The sequence below is a fragment of the Indicator indicator genome, chromosome 30 (genome assembly GCF_027791375.1).
Source record: "Indicator indicator isolate 239-I01 chromosome 30, UM_Iind_1.1, whole genome shotgun sequence".
Taxonomy (NCBI): Eukaryota; Metazoa; Chordata; class Aves; order Piciformes; family Indicatoridae; genus Indicator; species Indicator indicator.
This window is the reverse complement of record NC_072039.1, coordinates 3188778-3201742: the sequence shown is the minus strand read 5'-3', so window position 1 is coordinate 3201742 and position 12965 is coordinate 3188778. Positions and strand designations below refer to the sequence as shown.

General features: G+C 39.3%; 1 protein-coding gene across 1 annotated transcript in view; it reads left to right on the top strand.

Moving 5' to 3' along the window:
- The first annotated feature begins 321 nt into the window (after window positions 1-321).
- MED13 (mediator complex subunit 13) overlaps window positions 322-12965 on the top strand; it is a 53453-nt gene continuing 40809 nt past the window's right edge. The window contains exons 1-3 of the mRNA XM_054394184.1: window positions 322-387; window positions 2336-2570; window positions 12286-12454. Of these exons, the coding sequence (XP_054250159.1) occupies window positions 322-387; window positions 2336-2570; window positions 12286-12454 (470 nt within the window). The remainder of the gene's footprint in view (window positions 388-2335; window positions 2571-12285; window positions 12455-12965) is intronic.

The following is a 12965-nucleotide window of genomic DNA, read 5'->3' as shown; positions in this document are numbered from 1 at the left end:
TATCCAGAAGAAGAGAAAACGTTGCGAGTTTCTCTTAATTGGTTGTGTTTTTTAAATTTTTTTTTAATATATATTTTTTTAGCCCCCTCTCCAGTACCACTCTTCTCCTGGGTTATTTATCCTGCCACTATTTCGCGTGCGTGTGTGTCTGTATGTAAATCCCTTATTTAATTGTATTATTATTTGTGCGTGTGCAGAGTCCCCCCTCCCCCCTTTCCCTCTCGGTGTCTGTCTCTCTCTCTCCCTCTCTCTCTCTCTGTCTGTCTCTTTCTTTCTTGTCGGAGGCTGTGGGATAATGGCGTGTGGGTTGTGGCTGTGAGGATGAGTTCCTGCTTCGTGCCGAACGGGGCCAGCCTGGAGGATTGCCATTCCAACCTCTTCTGCCTGGTAAGTGTCGGCCACCGGCACACACACGCAAGACAGACACAGAGTGAAAGAGAGAGGAGGTTTGGGGGAGGGGAGGAAGGGGTAGTGGAAGCAAAGCAGCCATTTTTAGCATAGCTTCTGTTGGATGAGTCCTCAGAGTAGGCCCTGCCTGGAGCCAGCCAACTCTCCCATGCCCCTCTGGTTCCCCCTCCATCGCTGTCTGTCTAGCCTTGCCCCTCCCTCTGCTTTCTTCCTGGATAGTATCCTCCCTGCAACTCGCCTTTTCCTTCCCTTTCCTTGCCTGCAACTTTTCCTCCTTTCTCCCTATCTTTCCATCTCTGCTTCTGAACGTGATATTTCTTGCAGGAGGTAAGGAGATTTGCTGCTGCTCCTTCTTCCTTCAGCCCCACATCTCGAGAACTTTTCTCTTCCTACTCATGACATCCCAGGCAAATCTGAGCTGAAATTTCCCTTCTTCCTTGCTTTTAAAGTGATCTCTCCTACTGCTTGTTTTCATTCTGGGGGGTCTGCTTTTGGAGATGCACTCCCTGTGATGCAATGGTGTCTTATGTTTTGTTGTGCACCATTTTGTAGTCTTTTTTTTTTTTTAAAGTCAAGTATAAAATCGTTCAAATTGTTGATTTTGGTAGCTCCCAAAGTAAATTTGATTTCACTGGACTGTGATGCAATTTTTGGTGGCTGCACTGAGCTGTTTCATCTGCTTTTTAATGCAAATTAGCTAATCTTAGTTGCCTGTTTGCTATTTATCATTCTGGAGATTGTTATGAGTCAAAACCTGTGCCAAGCTGTGATACTAATATTTTTTGGATGGAGGAGAATCTGGACCGCCTGAACATGTCTGCAGCCTTGAATCAGGCCTGCTGCTCCATCTTAGTGGATTTTTAGATCTTAAAGTCTTTCTAAAGTATCAACTGTTGCAGACTCCCAACCTTTCATCTAAATTACTTTTCCTCCAGAAGGTAGGAAGGCTGCCATGTTAGGTTTAAATTTTGCAGTAATCTTGTGTGTTGTCATATCTAGAAGAAAAAAAAAATCCGTGACTTCTTGGCAAAAGCCAACCTACCTTGTGCTCCCTTCTCAGAGAGAACCAGGGGCAGTGCCAGCCCTTCATGCCTTAAGGTGACTGTCCTTGTTTGAAAAAACTTAGTGCTAAAACTTGGTGTGGTGCTGCTTTGTAGGTAGACCAGGAATTGTCTATTTCCCATTACAGCAGAAATTCTTTTACTTCATGAAGTCAAATATCTTTTTTGCCTAGAAGGAGATTCAGTGGCTCATAATATGGGTACAAGTCTGATATTTCATTTAGTGATAAAAATAGGATTTAAGTTCTTAACATGTGTTAGCAGAAAGGAAAAGTGTGATAGCTCTGGGTAAAATAGGTGTGCTTGAGATTTCCTGTGTAAGATATGGAAATTTTTTTACAATAGAGAAACTTGTGAAATTGTCTGCAGTAGTAAATGACTGAAGAGAGCCAGTGAGAGATAGATTTACTGTATTACCTATCTCCTTAGAGTAATCTTGGATTTAAAAGGTAGTGTATGCACAAGTAAGCAAAAAGGAAGATGCTCTTTGCTAGGGCAAGTCTTTACTAGATTGGGTAGTTGCAGTCTGTAAATAATCACATTGTTCACCTAGTTTTTAAAATCTAGAATCAGCCTTTTTTTTCTCCTCTGTGATCTCAAAGCTGCAGTGAAAATGAGCAGCTCTTGCTTTACTGCAGTTATTAAAGGAGATTTTAAACCGGGGTTTAAAATTGATTTTAGTTTTCCCCAGTTTATCTTCTGAGGCACACAAAACTTACTAGTATGTTTTCTGCTAAATTTTTTGGATTAATCCTTCCATTCTTCCTTCCACCCACTTCTTCCTATGCCACCACCTTGTAGCAGGATGTTTCTGTTGGGGGTGTACCTGCCCCAGTGCCTGACAGTTGTTCTTTTGCTTCCCACAGGCTGATCTAACTGGGATTAAATGGAAGCGCTATGTATGGCAGGGTCCAACATCTGCCCCCATTCTCTTTCCGGTGACGGAGGAGGACCCGATTCTGAGCAGCTTCAGCCGCTGTCTGAAGGCAGATGTACTCAGTGTTTGGCGTCGAGACCAGAGACCTGGGCGCAGGGAGCTATGGATATTTTGGTGGGGGGATGACCCCAATTTTGCTGACCTTATTCATCATGATCTCTCAGGTAGGAGGAAATGAATACCTTCTTTTGGTCAGTGAAAAGACGCTGTTACTCAGGGGTGCCTTCTGCCAGCCCTTTGAAGATCTGTTGGACTAGATGGGTTGTTGTCTATAGATAAGATAAACTTATTGCTGCAATCTCCACCAAATTATTACAACAGTGCAGTGACGAAAGAGCTGTTCTCTGTGGTTAGGTGGTCTCAAACTGCTAGATTGTCAAGAAGCAAGTTTTTGCTGCCCACTCATTTCTTTCGGGGGGAAGAAAAAACCAACAAAACCAAAACACAAAAAAACAACAGCCAAGGCTATGAATTTTGGCAGCTTCTTCACAAGAAAGCTGTGCCTAAAGCTGTGCCTATGATTCAGATGTGATGTCTTAAACATGTTTTGATAAGATTCCTTTTGTTGGGCAATTTAAACTTTCAAATTCAAATAGTAAATCCCATTTTATTTTATTATTAGAATTGTAGAGATTTGGGCAACACTTGGAACTATTCAGCTGTTTTGATTGGGAGTCAAATCATGGTGAGAAGCCCTCAAAACAAGGCATTCAAAACTAGCTAGGTGTGTGTAAAAAATCTCTCAACCTTGTATTTCAGTGATTGCTCATTCCCCCTTACCCAGTGCTCTGAACCTGCAGCTGCTCTCAGATGGAAACTTCTGAAAGACTGACAATATTTCTGTTTTTCAGTAATGTTGTACTACAAATCTGGCACATTGTTTTGAAAGTGTTCACTTGTTGATCTTAATTCTTTACTGGCTGGCTTTCCGGGTGCTTCTCTGTAAGGTGATGAAGCCAGGTTTCTAAACTGCCTGTCTAGTGCTGAGACTATACTAATTCTAGAAAAAAAAAAAAAAAAAGGTCACAGCGCTCCAATTTCCTTTCAAATAATATGCAGTATTCAGATTACTGAAGTGTAAAACAAGACCAAGGGTTGGTGACCTGGTAACCAGAAATTGTTAACGCTGTCTGTGTGCGTGGATAAGCTGAAGAACAAATGAGTTTGAAGTGCCACTGAGGAAACAATTTAATAATGTGTGGAATTTTCATACAAAAAATAACACCATCTGAAAAACAATGGGTGCATTAAAATGATGTTTAGCTCTGTGAATAATTGACTTCAAAGATTGAGCTGTTGCTTCTATTCCTGTCTATGCTGCAACTAGAAACTTTGCATCTTAACTGGCACTTTTATTGTAGGTTGCTTGATATTTTGGTGCATTTAAGGCTTCCTTATTTTGCCTTATGAATAACATCAGTCTTGACTTGCAGGGAACGTCCTTTGTATGCCTGAGTTGTAGCTTAGACTTAAATGCTGGGTTTGACCTGGGTGTTGAACCTGAGTGTTGAATGAAGACCAACACTTCTGTGGAAGTATCTGTGTAGATTTTGTGTGCTGTTGGCTGGTGGGATTGAATTGAGACAGATAATGTGAAAGTCTTTTTGGAACAGAGGATCAGATAAAAGTTAAACCATTTGGAGAGTACATTTCTGCACTACCTGGCCATCAAAATGATTTTTTTGAGCAACTTTCTTTGCATTCTCTATTGACTCTATGTACTGGTAATTTAGTGCAGAGGTACCTTGTGAAAAGAGTGGTGTTTTGTAACTGAACTTGTAGAGCAGTGTGTGTTTACGCTGGGATGGAATTGCGCTTCTGCGCTGGTAGCTAAGCACGTATCATCCTAGGTGCTTATCAACCTGTAACCTCTCCTAGGGTATAAAGGAGAGAGAAGAGAGGATTAAAGTCTCCCAGCCATGTCTTTGCAGTTGTTTAGGGTATTTTCTTTGCCCGGGTCACCTGTGGATGTCTGCCCTTCAGTAGAGCAATTCCACATAGCTTGATGTCAGATTTTTTTTTTTTCTGTACCACTTATCACTCATGAGGCTGTTACCTGTGTCTGTGTGGAGACCTAGCTGACATCTTGGGTTTTGCCTGTGTGCTTTTGTCTCCTTTTTAATTCAAAGGAGACATTAGACTTTTAATTAAAAGGAGACATTATAATCTCTTTGAGTGTGTTAGTCTGCTTAGCTCTTCTGACCAGAAGTTGATAAAGATATTAATCAGGTAGATTGTGGAGGAGATGGCTGAGGAGTGCCTGCACCTGCACTTTTTCTTTTTCCTCTTACACAAAATCTTAATGTGAACCTCATACAAGAAAGAATTATGGCTGAACCCAAACAATGTTATCTGACCTTTGTTGTAGACCTAATGGATTTTTTTAGTTGGTGGACAATTTCTCCCAGTGATTCACATTGCCCTGTTCTCCCAATGATTGCTTGTTATGTTTTCAATGGGGAGAGATAAATTACTTCCTAGCAGAGACTTGTTACCTGCAAAATTGATTGGAAATTGTTTGCTGCTGAAGGTTAAGGTGCTGCCTCATTTAGAAGTTTTCTTCTGGGGTGGTGAAGAATTGCCCTGAAGGATGGGGCAAGGGAGGATGAGAGGGACTAAGAGAGGTCTGTCTGTTGCTGCTGGCCTGCCCTTCATTGGGGACAAGCAGACTCCTCTTGGGGAAGTGGGCCTTGAAAGAGCTGTAGTGAGAAATAATGCCAGAGCGATGTTAGTGACTTCTGATTCTGGCTGCCTTTGGTATGAAACTATGCCTGTTAAGGAGAGGTCGGCATTTTGACAGTTTTGGACTTTTTTTGGTGATTTGTAGTTTCAATGAACAATGGACGTTCAGTGTCTGGAACGCATCTTGGTTGTCATCCCTCAGGGATTTGAAATATGGCAGCCTTCAAGAATCCTTTTGTCCCCTTCCCAAGATCACTTCAAAAGGGAATGTACAGTTTTGTGGGGGTACATCTGTGCATATCAGATTAAAAAAAATAAATTATCTCTCTGTCTCCAGCCTGTACATTCTAGAAGTCTGTTCTTTGCCCTGGAGATCCATTTGAATGCCTGCTACTGTCTGTATCTGAGTTTTTGTATCAAGTCTTGGATAACTGTCTTGTTGATGGTCAGGGATTGTTGTTGCCTGGGGCCATGTCAAAAGGAGACTTGTTCAGAGATGCTGATTGATCAGTAATATTGACTTCACTCAATCATTTTTTCTTCCCTTCCCTAGGAAGCTACTTACTGTATGTAATACCAAAAAAACATAAGTCTATTTCTATCCCAACATAGCCAGAGGCAGACAGAAGTTGGTGAAATGTTATTTTATCCTCTAACAACCTCAAAGGTTATGTTTTTGTTATGACAGTGAGGCTTGATTATAGTAATTCCTGCAACTCAAACCTTTCAGTAGGACATCTCTTCAGATTTCAGAAGGCAATGGTCTCTCACTGGTCTGATCAGCAGTTATTTTATCAGATAGGTTCTTTCTTGGTTTAAAGAGGCCGCCTGTGCACTTGGATTTCTTTTGATATTGGCAGTAGATAGTTTCAAACCTGAGAAGTATTGGGTATGAATTATGTACAAGACATAGTCCCAAGGAAATGGTTACAATTTGATTAATGCTTGGATAGAGGACTGCTTCTATATGCCTTTGACCTTCAAATTGCATCTTTTAAATGGTGAGCTGTAAGATGTGAGTTTTTCATTTTGGTGCCTATTGAATCTTGTTAATTTACTTTAAAAATCAAAGAGTTTTCTTTGTACCTGTCATATATCAAGTTAATCAGTTTTTGTTTGCTGAACAGTTTTCCTTATGTTTCTGTGAGGGGTAAATGTATAAAAATAATGCTCCTCTTGGCTTCTTGCTGGGTTTCTAGGAGAGCTTGAAAGGAGAAAGATCTATACTGGTGCTTGTCTGTTTCTGTAAAAGCAGCAACAGTCATGGCAGCGAAGACCTGTGTGTGTTGTGCAGTTCTGGCACATGTGTGTTGTAGATCAAATACTTGTCTCCAAACAAATCTGTGAATTGGTTGGTTTGTGCTGATGTCAGCAGTGAGCCTCTCATTACTTCTAATGTGATGGAAACCAGAGTAGGAGCCAGTTATCAGTTATGGAGGGTTCTGCTAAAAGCTTGCCAGATGCAAGTAGTTGGCAAAGTGAACTTTGAAAGTAGTTCATCTGGTGGCTTGCATTTTGGGTTTTTATTCCCATTTATTCCTAATAACATTTAAATTCTACAGAAAAAAGCGATGCTTTCTTCAAGGGTTTGCACCTAATGTCGATGAAGTGAGTTTAAGTGACTTGTCCGTGGTGGGTACAAAGTTCCTGCGTATGTTGCAAGGAGGTGTTACAAATGTTTCTTGCTGTGTGGTGCAGTGATGCTTTCTTCAGTTCTCCACCTTAGAGATGTGTCCACTTCAGCAAAACTGCTGATAAGCATTATGCAAAAATTCCTGAAGCAATCTGTAAAACTTCTGTGACTCAGTGCTGGCACCAGCTCAAAGGTGATGTTTAACTTTTCCCCCCTTTTCCCATTTTCTTGACCAATACATGTGAAATATCTGTGGAATAAGGTGAAAAATAGGAATTTTGCATAATTTTATGTTGGTTGTATGTACAATGTCACATGCACAATATACCTCTATAAATAAGACCAATGAGTCCCTGGGGACTAAGGGTAAATTTTAACAATATAAGTAAAATATTTCTGCATATGGAATTACTCAGAGACAGTGTGGAGGAGGATATTGGAACATTCAGCTAGAAAGTCTTTCAGCTTTTCTTTTCATGTGGCCATGCAGCCCAGGCCAGCCAAACTTACACCCAGGAAATAGCGAAGGAAAGCTGTTACCTTGTTATCCTTCTTAACAGCTGTAGCTGTACACTTAGATCTTACCTTAAATATTTAATACTTGGAAAAACACTCATAAAACCTGTATTTGTAATGCTGGTAAAAGGCTAGTGCTACAAAAACTAACCTGTGATGGGGCTGAATATTTGGACTTTTGGCTTCATTCTCAGCTGATGAGATTTTTCCAATTCATTTGGATATGTGGAGTCTGGTATCTAGACTCTTTTCAGATACCACTCTGCTAGAAGCAAACTTCAGTTGTCTTACTTGGGTTCTAAAGTTAGTATTTAAAAATCGTGTTCAGTTTCTTTTCCCACCCAAAATCTATTGCTTGTCAATTATTTCATAAGGGATATAGGCCCTCAAAATTCTTTTTCACAGGTTAACTTGGTAATTCTTGCTTTGAGCAATTTTATTTCATCTTCAAGTATTTGAATTTAAAAATCTGCTTTTTAAATAGAAAACTTTACTTGAAGTGTTCCTGCCATGTTATTACAATATTGTACACAGCAGCAATTTCACACTGCTTTGCTTATTATACTTCCCTTGTAATCTGAAGCTTCTATAGGAGGTTTGATTGTATAAATCAGTTTAGCATCAGTCTATTTCTATAACTGGCATGCTGTCAAATGATGACAGAAGGGAAACTGATGAAGGTAAGTAGTACTTCCAAAAGACACATTTCAGTCATGATACTAAGGAATGGATTTTTCCTCTATGTAATTGGAGTAATTTGGGTTGAGGAGGAATTGGAGTCCAAAGTGGAGGCTTGACTGTGATTTTTTTTTTTTTTTTTTTTTTTTTATTTGCAGAGGTTATTTTAGAGGTTCATTGAGCATTAGGAACATATTTTTAATCATATGGTAAACATAATGAGCCTTTCCAAGAATTAATGCTTACTGGTGTTTTGCTGATGAGGCCAGCTATATGTTGAAAAAAGGAGGAGAAGGAAAATCCCACACTCTTTAAAAGCCTTCTTAAAAATGTGATTTTTTTTTTTTAAATACTGTGTATTTATCTGTTGCAGTACAGATTAAGAAATCAAAAATCTGTTTTCTTGCAAAAAACATACATTAAGCAAGGATCTGTATATTTGTTAGCAATCCTTGATTAATACATTTGGCTAAAGATCTGTGGGTAGTAAATACGGCTTAAAACATCTGACTTGAATTAAATGAAAAAGGTTTAAAGATGCTGCTTTTTCTCCAGAATTCACTAAAAATTGCAAGGCATTTATATTCTGGTCATGCTTCCAAACTCCAGGCTCACAGGGTGTTTGCCCAAGAGCACCAGGAAGAGAGAAGGGTATGATAGGTAAAAATGAACTTATTGTTTCAGGTGAACTATATGAAGAATGTGAAGTAGAACACAAAAATACTGGAAGCAAATAGCCTCCTACAGCTGTTTCATTAAAATTGGATAGTGGTAGTGTCAAGGAGGTGTCAACTGATAAAAGTTTATTTATGTGTAGTATGGAAATGGCTTTTTCCTGGCCATTGTTTCCATTAATTCTTCATTTCCTGTAAATTTTTAGCTTCATGTAAAGAAAACTTTCTGCCTAATATGTGATATAATATGGGGGGAAAGTAAATTCATTAGAGTAGGATGATATGTGTATAACTTTGTTTAATGATTGACATGTTGCAGAGGAGCTGAGTGGTTTGGACAGCTAAGAGAATCAATCAAAAATAAAATGTTTGTAACCTTCAGGGTGCCATTTTTGTGGATAACACTTGTCTGAGGTGAAATTGTGGCTTAATATCTTTTTAAAATGAGTCAGCGACTTATTTGGGTTTGTTATCACTGTCAGAACTTCTGAAGTTATTGTGTTTATGAAAGATTAGAAGACAAAGGTGGCCCTTCCTCTCCCTCTCTTTTAAAGTGTAGTTTACTTTGTGCAATTTCTATTATGTAGGAGGATTTTTCTCACTTTGAAAAACAACAGTTTGAATGAAGAAGAAAAATAGCTGGGAGATGTGAGCAGATGTCATATTTTCTTTCATCCACCACCCTTTAAAAAAAAAAAAAAGGAGAAGGGGTAATGACTAAGTATGTTTTAAAAAAAACACATAAGACTTACTGCCTTTTTGTTTATGAATCTGAATAGTGTTCTGAAATGAGGATATCTTTAACTGCCATCTTATTTAACCTTCCCTTTCTGTAGTAAGATGCACTTCAGTGTGAACAGGTGGTCGTATTTTTGGTACCAGACATTCCTCCTGATCAGCAGGCATGCTTACAACATGGTGTCCTCTTAGATATTGGAGTTTTAATTGTAATTTCCATCTAATGCCTTACACTTTTCCCAAATAATATGCTTAGCTGAGAGCTCTCTGTTTCAGCAGTGAACTAAGACAGCTAGAATTGCAATCTTGTTGCAAGTTCTTGCAAGCAAGCTTCTGTTTGTAACTTGGTTGTAGACGCACCTATTAATGTTACATGAAATACCTGGCACTCTGTAGCGACTTCAGAAGTGGAAACTCTTTTGTGTCCCCACTGTGACCATCAAAATCTAAGCTTTGAATTACACTGCAATTTTGGCATCATTCTTCTCTTCAATACACTAAGATGTCAAAACAAAATTAGGCATAAAGGCTGGAAATGGCTCTTTCTATTTCTTCCTCTAATAGGTAATTGATGCAGGGGATGGTCTTAGAATGATCTTTTTTTAAATTATGAGAGCCATATAAACCCCAACTATTTAACCTTTGAAATGGTGTGGAGTTTATTATGCAGTTAAAGTCCAATATCATTAAACTTTGTAGTTAATGTTTGCTCTATTGAGCTGCTTGTTTGCTACTGGTTGAGCTGCATGGGCTGAACTGTGTGTGTGGCTACAGAGCTCCAGCTGAGGAAAGTGTGTCCTCTTGGCACAAACATTTTATACCCTTTGACTTTGGACCTTTGTTGCTTTTTGTTACAAGCTTCTTGGGTGATGTTTCTTTAGTGAGTGGCTGTATTATCTTGTAGCATTTCGGTTTTTTAAACCCCAGCCTTTTAGCTGGTGGGAAACTGCTGGTGAGGTGTCATTTAGGAAATATAGTTTCTTGCTCTTTCCTTGTCTTTCCCCAGAAAATTATGTCATGTAATGATTCATATGTAATACTACACACCTCTCATTTGTAAATTATGTGGCAGGTTTGTCCTTCAGAGGATGATCCTGGGAGTAATTTTCTTTAACTCACAATACTGATCTTGAGTGGAAATGTCCTGGAATCTACCAACATATAAATATGGTCTCCACATTCTGGTTACAGTAGCATCTTGAAATTATTTTCTCTGTCTCACATATTATTACAACAAAAAGTTTTTAAGTTGTTTGTTTGTTTTCTGAATAAAACTTTTAGGTGTGTGGTTTTCTACGTGTTCTCTAATTTAAGGATATTGAGACTTTAGTTAATACTATTGCAACCTTTTAAGCTTGTAAGTGGCTTCCAGATAAAGGTGAAGGGGCTTATTTCAAAGGGGGATTTAAAATGCAAGGACTTGGCTGCGTTACTGAGGTTTTCTGACCATTGAGCAACGAGTGGAAAGCTGTTTGAACCAAAATCCTCTGTGCGGGAGAGGTGAGCAGACAGGTCTTTGTTGTAAGACTTGTTGTATGGAACTAAACCTGAAGCCAAGCCTCGCTTCCTGGAGGTGTGCAAAGAAAGCATGAGGGGCAGTCAGAGAAGGGCAACCTGTCCTAATGCTGAACTCTGATGGGAGGGGGAATGTTGGAGCAGATGGCCTCCACAGGTCCCTTTCAACCTAAATTATTCGGTGACTGTCCAGAGACTGAGGTAAAAATGTCTCCTTATCTATGTCAGACAGTGTTCTAGACTCTGCTGCTGCCTGGAGTATAAAAGCAATGGCATTATAAGAATAACCATGCTAAGTTAGTCCAAGGAAATCAGTGGCAGATCCATAGGGATATGTGTGAAACACCACATGCAAAGAATTGCAGGCAGGAAGATAAGACCTGATTGCCAGTAATTTAAGGACAAGATCCTGAGTTTTCTCCTCTATTATCCTCCATATTAGTGTGTTGCTGGGAATGAATGATATCCCATAGGCACTGGGAGCTGGTACAGGAACTTTCCAATGCCCCTCATTTTACCTGTGTAATGTAATTGTAATGCCATTCTAATTCTTTTGGACCACTGCATATACTTCTAGAGCCCATAAACTGTGTTCAAACACTGATTATGAGCCAGAGTGATTGAAGAGATTACAGCTTCTTGTAATGAACCTTGCTTTCCAATTTGGCAAACCAGCTTGGCTTGTGTAAGTTGGATTCCATGATTGTGTTTGATTTGTGGGGCACATAAGATCTCAGTGTTTCACTTCAGAATTCCAGTCTGAACTGGGCTTTGTATTTTTGCTTGGTTTTTTTCCCTTCTGCTCTATGTGTAGATCAGAAAGCAGGACTAGCCTGCAGAAATAACTTACTTTCTTGTTTCAAATTAAAAAAGGAAAAAAATGCAGTTGTGAGAGCCTTCTGGGGTGATTCAGGTTGCCGTTATTGGTTTTCTGAATCTGGATATTTTCTTTCCCCTCCTCTTACAAATTTTTGAATATTAAGGGTCGGTTGGTCAATGATATTTGTGCCCAGCTCTCCTATCTCAGTGCTATCTCAAGACATTAGTTTGGCTTGGGGCAATTTATTTTGAAGCATAATTGTCAGCTAACTTAAGGATAACCAATTAAGCCTACCCATGCCATGAGCCACCTTCCAGCCAGAGCAGTGTACAGTGATCTTACAGGCTTAAATACATAATGTACTGGTGCTTGTGGTTTCTTTTTGAGCACAAATAGCTGTTGTTCTTTTTGGAGACAAGATATTTTTATAGCTGATTACTTTTAGCAGTTACACTATTATAAAGTGACTGAAGTCATTATCTGCATGTTGCAGGCTTTTTTGGTTTCACGTTGTGTGGTGGTTGTCTTAAAAGCTTGCTGGAGAGGAAAGGATATTGTGCTATGTGCATGAAACAACAGGATGGAATTCAATGCTAATTTATTTTTTTCCCTTTGCCTTGCAGAAGAGGAAGATGGTGTTTGGGAGAACGGACTCTCTTATGAATGTCGCACTCTGCTTTTCAAAGCTGTTCACAACCTTTTGGAGAGGTGCTTAATGAACCGGAATTTTGTACGCATTGGGAAGTGGTTTGTGAAGCCTTACGAGAAAGATGAAAAACCTATAAACAAAAGGTAGCATGTTTTATTTTGTTAAAGAAGTTACAGTGTTTATTTAAGCTTTGTGCTAGAGGAAGCATTTACTTAAGAGCACTCTCTGTATGGTTTGTTTGGGAACCTGGATCTTGTTTTTCTTTTTTCTTGGAGTTCCTCAAAACTTCCTTATGATGAAAGGAAGTAATATTAAAAGCAGTAGGCAACCTTTTGCAGTACTGGTATTCATATACAGACCACAGATAATAGGGATGCTAGTAAAGAAGCTGGAGTCTTCTAAGCATGGAAGAAAAGGATAACAGTGTTAAAGAGATACCTGCTCTTTGGACTTACCTGATTCTGACTGTTAATGGTTAGACTCATTCTTTGAGCAGGCAGGATCTAGATTGCTATTTACAGGCACCACGTGAGATTTGGATAAATTGCGTCTTATGGGAGATGCTGAGAAGAGAGTTTGTAATGTCTGGGACCACTGGTGCTATAAGAATACATGTGGCCCCCACGTTAGGGGGGAGGAGGGTGAGTGGAGAGT